At 43.5% G+C, this 10172-nt stretch overlaps 1 protein-coding gene across 1 annotated transcript in view; it reads right to left on the bottom strand.

The window, feature by feature from the left end:
• Positions 1 to 9960, bottom strand: part of LOC123747606 (trichohyalin-like) — a 47199-nt gene extending 37239 nt beyond the window's left edge. The window contains exon 1 of the mRNA XM_069335244.1: positions 9475 to 9960. Within this exon, the coding sequence (XP_069191345.1) occupies positions 9475 to 9960 (486 nt within the window). The remainder of the gene's footprint in view (positions 1 to 9474) is intronic.
• Positions 9961 to 10172: the final 212 nt, after the last annotated feature.

Raw genomic sequence — 10172 nt, forward strand, 5'->3', positions numbered from 1 at the left:
GAGTAACTCAGGTATTGGTGAACAACGTATATAGCAAAGCGGAAATAAACGCTGCTATAAGAAGACACTTGGACCGTTGGTATAATCCTGAACCCAGAACAGAAACCACAATACCTCCAATAAAATTATATTACAAATCAACCATGCACAGTGAACATATAAAAGAGGAAAGAATAATGAAAGAAATAATCCGTAAAGGAGTAAAAAGCATTACTCCTAACCAAAACATAAACCTGATAATATTCTACAAAACCAAGAAGACTTCCGAACTCCTTATCAAAAACAGCCCGAAGCCGACGGAGAACCCTCTACAGCAGTCAAGCGTTGTATACATGTACACTTGCCCCCACGAAGGATGTAACCTTCAATCTAAGTACATAGGAATGACTGTCGACCAAGCTGACGAGGCGTTTGACATGCCATCTTCAATCTGGTGCCCCTAGGAATCACATAAGACAAGCCCATGACATCACCCTAACAAGAGAAATGTTGAACAAAAATACCTGTATAATAGACAAAACCCAAGATGCAAGAAGTTTACAAATTCTTGAAGCAATTTACATAAGAACAGAACAACCTACCATGAACACCCAAATCACGGAACTATTTACTCTACCCACGATGAGAGTAAGGAAAATACCAGAACATAACGATGCCAACATGGAAGACACTGTTCAACATAACAGGCCAATTACACTTGATTAATCTTTGTACGTAGTTAGCAGCTGCCTCGTATGGGCCAATAGGCCTTCTGCAGTTACCTCTATTCATATGTTCTTATGTTTCACCCCCCCCCCTTTATCCCTTATGTATCCCCCCATGTTTTCACCTTTATTGTCTTATCACCTGACCCAGTGCGGGTATAAGATCAACCAAACTTGAAAATTCTTTTCACTTGAGAATGAACCGTGGAGGTTCGAAACGTTGTGCAAATTGTATAAATAAGTGTAATACATTCTATAGTAATTCACTTCTTTTCTTCACCTTGAAATTACGAAAATGAGTTTTGGAGAACTCCTATTTCAGCTAAGCCTTGATGCTAAGAAAATAATTGTAGGGATAGAAGCCCTAAATCAAAAGATAGTATTTATAAATTATATATATATAATATATATATATATATACGTATATATATATATTATATATATATACGTATATATACGTATATATACGTATATATATATATATATATATATATATATATATATATATATATATATATATATATATATATATATATATATATATACATATATATATATATATATATATATATATATATATATATATATATATATATATATATATATATATATATATATATATATATATATATATATACATATATAAATGACAGTGTTAGACCACGAAGGAAAATTGAAACAGGAATTTCCTTAAGTACTTTCCTATATTAATACATCTTCAGAAGGAGTGGTTTTACAGGTCGAGTACTGGACATAAATAGGCAAGAGAGAATGGAGGAGTGAGGTGAGGTACAATACGTGAACACTGTAGAGTGCCTATTGGCCCATCCGATGCAGCAACCACACACAGGCCCACACATGGATAATTATAGCATAAAATAGTAAATATTTACAATGAATTAGTGAGACAAATGTGTTCCAATGATCCTACTTAAATCGCCCTTTAATTGATCTATTAAAAATAGATCTAAGTTATATAAACCACTGCTAATGTTCAAATTACTTTCTTTTGTGATCTGTATCAAAGCAGATTCAATTATATTTCTGTTATAGGTGCTTTTAAATTACTTATTGAAGAAGCCATCTCCCAATCAATTTGGTGAGAATCTTCTGACTGATGAACAAACAAAGCATTAGACAATTGGCCATGTCTTACAGAGTATTTATGTTGCGAAATTCTACGTTTCAAATCATTAGATGTTTGCCCAACATAGAACTTATTACAGTCTTTACAAGATATTTTATAAATGACACAATTATCACTACGAGGGCTGTTCCTAACTAATAGCTTACCAACAGTATTTTCGTAGCTAAACATTACATGTATATTGAATTTCTTTAATCACGTGTTTATTTTCATGATACACATACACACACACACACATATATATATATATATACCTGATAATATTCTTCTGTGTTGTTTGCTAAGATTTCTCTGGTGATATATATATATATATATATATATATATATATATATATTGTGACGGTGTTTCCCCCCCCCCTTATATTTCTACCACGCCTGCAGTAAGAGTCATGTCCACTTTACCCGAGCGTTCTCTACGTCGCAGGCATCAGGTTGATATGTGTAGGAGAATGTAGTGTTCTCGAAGTGCCGAGAAATTCATAAAAGAAGAGTATTTTGGCCTGTGGTTTAGGCCCTTTAGGAAGCCAATATGGCGCTGGCCCCTCTGTTTTCCCGCCAAAACTGTGTGACGTCAGTGACACCCGATTGGTCACCGACAGCGACGTGGCACAGGGAGCCAATGAAAACCTCCCGTGGCGAATATGACGTCACGAAGGAAGTGGGGTCCGGTCATCGCGCCGCGCTGGCGCCATCAGTCTAAGACAGCACGTCAAGGAGGTCGGACGTGCGCTGGGGGGTCCTGTCAGTTGGACAGTTTACCCCGTCTCCGGAGGACTTACGCATCACCCGTGGTCTGCCATCACCTGTGGGGTCTTCCTTCGTTCATGTGTTGGACCAGAGAAGGAATTGACTGGATATTGAGCAACAAGTGCTCCAGGAACAGGTGTTGTGCAAGAGTGGAGTCTAGGCAGCGACGTATGCGACGGCTGATAGCTCCACAGTGATGACGTAGTTGCTGAGCCAATCCTCCGTGAGGGAATCAATCTGACACGGCACGTCAAGGTGGTTGGACGTGCGAAGATTGGTCCAGTCAATTTGACAGTTGTTTCCCGCTCCCGTGGATTTTACGCGTCACCCGAAGTCTGCCAGTACTCTGTGAGGTCTTCCTTCGTTCATGTGTTGGACCAGAGAGGGAATCGACGGGATATTGAGCAACAAGTGCTCCAGGACAGGTACTGTGCAAGAAGAAGTGAAGTCTGTGCAGTGACGTATGTGACGTCTGAGGCAGTTCACCCGTTTGTGACGGCGTAGTGGCTGGACCGAGCCACCGGGAAGCAGTGGAAGAAGAAAACTATTCGGGAATCCGAACGACTGCAGCCGAGACGTAGGCAGGCAGCCGTAGCTTGGAGGAGAAGTCGACGGCCGGGAGACCGAATCCAACCCTACCAGAAGTCGAGGAGGAGCATGGACCTGCAGTGAAAAGGCACCGTAAGCGCCGAGGAATTCGCGCTTATGGTGGGACGTTGATTGAGTTCCTGGAGGACACGACAGTGTGTGTGTGGGGGCGTTCCCTACACGAGGCAGGAACCAGGACCAAGAGCTACAACTCAACTCTCGTCGGAGGATAGGTGGAAGTAGGTGATTCTAGTTTCCCTCCCAATTCCCCTTTAGTCAGCTATATTATTTAGCCTGAGTATTTTGTATGTCGTGAGCAAGGCTCACCTATGTCACAGTAAGGCACCAGTGTGCAGAGTGGTACTACATAGAGTACCCACGGGATTTATTACTATTATTGGTGTGTGCAGGCACCCAGAGTAATTGATGAATTTACTGTGTCGATAATGTCTTTAATGAGACTTTAATATGATCATTTAGAGAGAGAATACATATATAACTATGCCAGTATTTGGAGTTAGGCTATGTGCCCAGTAACTATGTCATTACCATTATTGATTTCTATGACTCATCCATTTATATATATATATGTCTATGCTCGTGTATTGAATAATCATTCATGTGTGCAGTGATTAATTGTGTTTTCGCCCACGGAAGGAATTACTGAGAACTCCAGTGATATATACTTGCATACGTTATCATTAAATGAAGGGCAGTGTGTAATACCATGACAGTGAATTATTGTCAACTTTAATATAGAAATGTTTGATTGAGCACAAGATCAGTGTAGCTAAGTGTTTACGTGCTATTGTCGCAAATATTGTGTGTTCGAACTTCTAGTGATCTTTGAGAACTTAAAGAAACAGAGTGCGGGACGCCAGGAAAACAAACAGATAAAGTGACATTCGCGCGGGGGTAGTCGCCCAGCTGATTTTAACATTGACGTGAGGGGGAGCATTGCCGGCTTGGTGAGTTCATATTATATGTGTGGGAACGAGCGACTCCCGCCTGAAACAGCTGTTTGCTTATTAATATAATCTTGTGATGTCTTTGAATCAGTTTTAAGTAAAATACAAAGTACATTGGTGTTTATATCATCCCCTCCATATTTCTTGTGGCTATATAATACCTGAAAGCAGAGAGCGATAGAAGTAAATACCTGCCTGATATCAGACATATTGAGTGTGTTCTTGTCACTGTTACCACAATTCAACAAAACCACTGACGTGTTACTGGACACCGAAAACACCAGTTGGCGACCTTGTGGTTAGTAGTAGAGCCCTATGTTGGGGCGGGCATACAACAGTTAAGTGAACAAGTTGTGTTCCCACTCCTTCTCGATCAGAGGCCGGTTGGGATTGACTGGGATACTCTCCTGGCGTACAGTGGCGCCGCGAGGATAGAGTGAAGACCCGCAGGGCTACGGGGAGTGACCTTGAGTATACTGTTGCTCGCCGAGGAACCCCGACAATATATATATATATATATATATATATATATATATATATATATATATATATATATATATATATATATATATATATATATATATATATATACATATGCAATATATGCAATTGACGATCATAAAACACTGATCATTTTATGCGGAAAATCCACAGAGAAATATGAAATGAGGTGAACGTTTCGGTTTTGTTAAAGCCTTTGTCAACACCAGACTGACTATGGAGAAGGGAGAAGGGGGAGGATATATAGGCCGACACCTGACCAACCCATCCCTAGGGTTGGTCAGGTGTAATTAACCAAAAACAGGTATAGCTTAGCTTAGAATGGTCAAAGAGGATTAAGCGGTCAGAGAATAAGGATGAAAGATTAATGAAAAGCCTCATGAACACACAATATATGAATATACAATTATAATGAGACATTGTAAGCCTCTGTATCAGAGTTGTTTCTTAAATTAATAATTAATAACTCAGTAATTATTAATAACAATTAATAATTAATAACCCACTGCTCAGGACACAAATGTCCCAGACATGGGACCTCTATTCCTCCAAGCGTCAGAGGTATACAAAGCCATCATGTCATTTCCGCCAGGCTCGGCAGGGGGATACACTGGAGTAAGACCTCAGCACCTCAAGGAGATGGTAAATCCAGTTCTCGGAGAAGTTGCCGAGACACTATTGTCAGAGGTCACGAAGTTTGTCAACGACTGCCTCTCTGGGTTGATCCCAGATACAATAAAACCCTTTTTCTTTGGAGCATCCCTTTGTGCCCTCAAGAAGAAAGATGGTGGAGTCAGACCCATTGCCGTGGGTAACACACTTCGGCGCCTTGTTGCTAGGGCAGCTGTCAGAAAAATTAGCATAGACGCTGCGACGATGCTTCGACCCCATCAACTAGGTTTTGGTGTTCCCCATGGCTGTGAAGCAGCAGCTCATGCAGCACGAGCCTATATCAAGCACCTCCCAGAAAATAAGGCATTAATTAAATTAGACTTTAAAAATGCCTTCAACCAGGTAAAAAGGGATGTGGTACTGGAAGCAGTTCGAACAAGCTTTCCTTCTCTACTCCCCTTCGTCTCAGCAGGGTACAGTAGGGAATCGACGCTGCTGTTTGGGGAACATGAAGTTGTTTCTGCAGAAGATGTCCAGCAGGGAGACCCACTTGCCCCTTTTCTTTTTTGCATGGCTGTTAAAGAGGTCACAAGCAGGTTGACCAGCGAACTCAACATCTGGTTCCTGGACGATAGCACCCTGGCAGGGACACAGGAGTCCCTGCTAGAAGATCTACAGCTGGTAAAATCTAAGGGAGAGGAGTTAGGACTCACCCTAAACCCATTAAAGTGTGAAATCATCTCATCTAGCCAAACAACCATAGATGCAGTGCGAACCATATTGCCAGGAGCCCAAGTGATCGCTCCCACCGACAGTGTGCTGCTAGGGGCACCTCTGGGCTCGAGCGCCATTGAGGTAGTCCTCGAAGAAAAGCTGAACGACCTGAGGAGGATGGAGGGAAGAATAGGGGCTTTGGACGCCCACGATGCTCTGTACCTTCTCACAAGGTGCCTGGCTTTGCCCAGACTGACCTATTTCCTAAGGTGTGCTCCCTCCTTCGACAGCCCAAAATTAACAGAATATGACACACTCCTAAGGTCAATAACCGTGAAAGTGTTAAACCTCTCCCTGCAAGATGACCAATGGGACCAAGCAACGCTCCCAGTTAGACTCGGGGGGATAGGTATTCGCAAGGCGACCCAGTTAGCATTGCCGGCATTCTTATCCTCGACCAGTGCAACAGGTGAATTAGTTAAGGAAATACTACCGGAACAACCTAAGAGACTTCATTGGGATTCATGATCCCAAATTTTCGGAAGGAGCCGGTCAGTGGGACACTCTTGTCAACTCTCATCCTCGACCGACTTTTCCAAATTGACTGCAAACAGTCCAAATGGGATAGCCCCATAGTGGAGAACATCGCCACATCATTGCTGGAAGCAGCTTCCAGGAAGGACAAAGTGCGTCTTCTAGCTGTGCAAGCTCCCCATGCCGGGGACTTCCTGTTGGCAGTCCCTAATTCCGCCTTGGGCACCCGCCTGGACCATCGGACCCTAAGTATTGGTGTTGCTCTGCGCCTTGCCGCCCCTATCTCCACCGAGCACCGGTGTATTTGCGGCCATGCACGGGCAGACCAATACGGCAGCCATGGTCTCATCTGTCGTAAGACACAGGGAAAGATTGCCAGACATGAAGCAGTCAATGACATCATCAAGAGAAGTTTGGCTTCAGCTGGGTGCCCAACACAAAGGGAACCTCAGTTGTGCAGGCCTGACAACAGCCAAAAACGCCCAGATGGAGTCACCCTGCAGCCGTGGAGGGAAGGTAAACAGGTCGTGTGGGACTACACGTGTGCATCCATATTGGCTGATACCTATCTACCTTACAGCGCAGCTGAGGGAGGCGGGGCGGCCACCTTCAGGGAGACCCAGAAAACTAACAAGTACAGGGACCTAGAACGTTGTTACAGGTTCGTGCCAATAGGCTCTGAGACTCTGGGCGCCTGGGGTAAATGTGCACTTAAGTTCCTGAAGGAACTGGGCGAGGAACTCATTGGGAAGACTAGAGACCCAAGAGCGGCCAGTTTTATGTTCCAGCGCCTCAGTGTCGCTGTTCAGAGGGGAAATGCGTGTTGTATCTTGGGTACGCACCCGACCCCCGAGGAACTGGACGAGGTCTTCGAACACTGATTGGTATATTGTTATATTGTTATATAAGTGTGTGTTTTCTGTAAACTGTAACATTGCAATAAAATCATGTATATATATAATATATATATATATATATATATATATATATATATATATATATATATATTATATATATATATATATATATATATATATATGTATATATATATATATATATATATATATAATATATATATATATATATATATATATATATATATATATATATATATATATATATATATATATATATATATTAGTATATTTTGGTAGCAGTCTTTCCTGTAGACATATATTATTAAATATGACCGAAAAAGTAAGATTAATAATTCTAACACGAATTTTCTCGATCTTTCTTAAGTTTCTTTTCACTGTTGATGGTAATTCAAAGATCAATTCTCCAAAATTCATTTTTATTTCTAGTCTGACGCGACACTTGAGCGCGTTTCGTAAAACTTATTACATTTTCAAAGACTTTAGTTTACACACACACACACAACTTTAACTGAATAGAGCTTAAACATCTTTCGAGTTTTTATACCTGCATTTGGTGAAGTGACATGTTACAATAGTTTTGGATGAGGTGAAAATAAACTTTTAACACAAGACAGAACACGAAACAATGAAATACAAACAGGTATTAAAGGTAGGTAACTGCAGAAGGCCTATTTTTATTGGCCCATATTTCTTGATGCTTCTATATTGGAGCGGAGTCTTGAAGTGGGTAGAATATAGTTGTGCATTAATTGGCTGTTGATTGCTGGTGTTGACTTCTTGATGTGTAGTGCCTCGCAGACGTCGAGCCGCCTGCTATCGCTGTATCTATCAATGATTTCTGTGTTTTTGCTAAGATTTCTCTGGTGATGGTTTGGTTGTGGGAAGAGGCTATATGTTCCTTAATGGAGCCCTGTTGCTTATGCATCGTTAAACGCCTGGAAAGAGATGTTGGTGTCTTGCATATATACTGAGTTTTTTGAGGCTTACAATCCCAAGAGGGCATTTGAAGGCATAGACGACGTTGGTCTCTTTTAAAACGTTCTGCTTTGTGTCTGGAGAGTTTCTCATGAGTAGGCTGGCCGTTTTTTTGGTTTTATAGTAAATTGTCAGTTGTATCTTCTGATTTTTGTCTGTAGGCAAAAATCTACAAAGTTTCCAAAGCTCCAACACATGGGAATGTGTTGGAGTGTAGATGTTCGGCAGTCCTCCAATGGCTGGTGTTAATGCCTAGTCACACTAACAAAAAAAAAGATAGACTGCTTGCCTGTTTGTGGCGACAAAAACAGAGGCAGACGTTACAGGGAGACACCCCGCACTGTAGGGCGGGGTGACGAGGTCACGGCAGCAGCTGATCCACGCACGCATAGCGTTGTGCACAAGACGTTAACTAATATTTCTCCGGGAACTTGTATATCGGAAAGCGCAAGCAGGACGCTTCTTAAATCACCCACGTGTCATCGGGCACCTGGCCACCAGGCGGTGACCTCAGCAGAGACATCTTATCCGCCACCCTACAAACAAACTCCTTCACCCGCGACACCCAGACAGTGGACGAGCACCACGGGATCGGAAGCACCCGGGCATCCCGATAAGGGCCCAACACCGGACCCCCACTGGTCACGACCCTAGCAGTCGGGACTAGGCTTCCCCCAGACCGGGGCAATGAAGGATTGGGGAACCGCAGGGGGATGCAGGCGCGGCATCGACCCCACCACAAGGCATATAGGCCGAGGCCCCTGGCACACTTCTTTCTGCAACACCACAACGAGGTCCCGATCATCAGGGGCAACCTCCCACTGCGGAGATCCAACAGCAGATGACGAAGGAGGAGGGGCACAGGTAGCAACTTCGGAGCCCCTCACAGCACCATCATCCTCGGTGGGGGCGCCAGAGCACCATACTCCCCCACCATCTCCCAAGGCATACCACGAAGGGGAGACACACTCCAAGCCCGCCGCGAACGCTTCGAGACAGGCCACACCACTCCCAGCAGGTCCCTCCGCAGGCACAGCCACCATCTTCACATCCACACAGGCCACACCCGCACCGTCCGAAGAGTCCACAGAGGCCACATCACCCACACTGTCTGCATCATCCAGGGAAACAGCCTCAGAACACCGACGCGCACGCTTCTGCAAAGGGATGGAAAGAGCAAAACTACTGTCGCCAACACACACAGACACGGCAGACACCTCCTCCTGCCGAAGCCCCCCCTCCAAAACAGCAGGACCCGCGTCCCCGGGAGCCGGTACCACATCCACAGACGGGGGCGGGACTTGGACATCCATTGGGACATCCACCACACGCAGTGCGGGCGACGGCCCGACATTCTTACACTCCGGCGCAACAACTACCTCCGGGACCACAGCAGGTAACTGACTGGACGTGTATGGCATAGTTTCCGCCTCAACAGGCAGAGCAGCAGACAAGCAATCAGGCGCCTCAGGCACAGCACCCACTCCATCCCCAGAAGCGTCAGAAGTCAACAGAGGTGGAAAGTCCTCCTCCCGAAAAACATGCACCCTGCCAGTTTCTCCCACGTCGCACGCTGCAGCGAGATGACCCATATTACCACACCTGTAACAGGTGCGCGGTTGCCCATATTCAATCAATAATTTAGTCAAGTATTTAAAAGAGGCTTATTACTTATTAAATCACTTATTATTCCTTTTTACTGCCACTCGATAATAGCGATAAATTTCCAAATTTAATTCACAATCGATATTACGGTTTCTTTGTGTAATGATTGTATAATGTATAATGATTGTATAATTATTAA

Source organism: Procambarus clarkii, chromosome 4, assembly GCF_040958095.1.
Source record: "Procambarus clarkii isolate CNS0578487 chromosome 4, FALCON_Pclarkii_2.0, whole genome shotgun sequence".
NCBI lineage: Eukaryota > Metazoa > Arthropoda > Malacostraca > Decapoda > Cambaridae > Procambarus > Procambarus clarkii.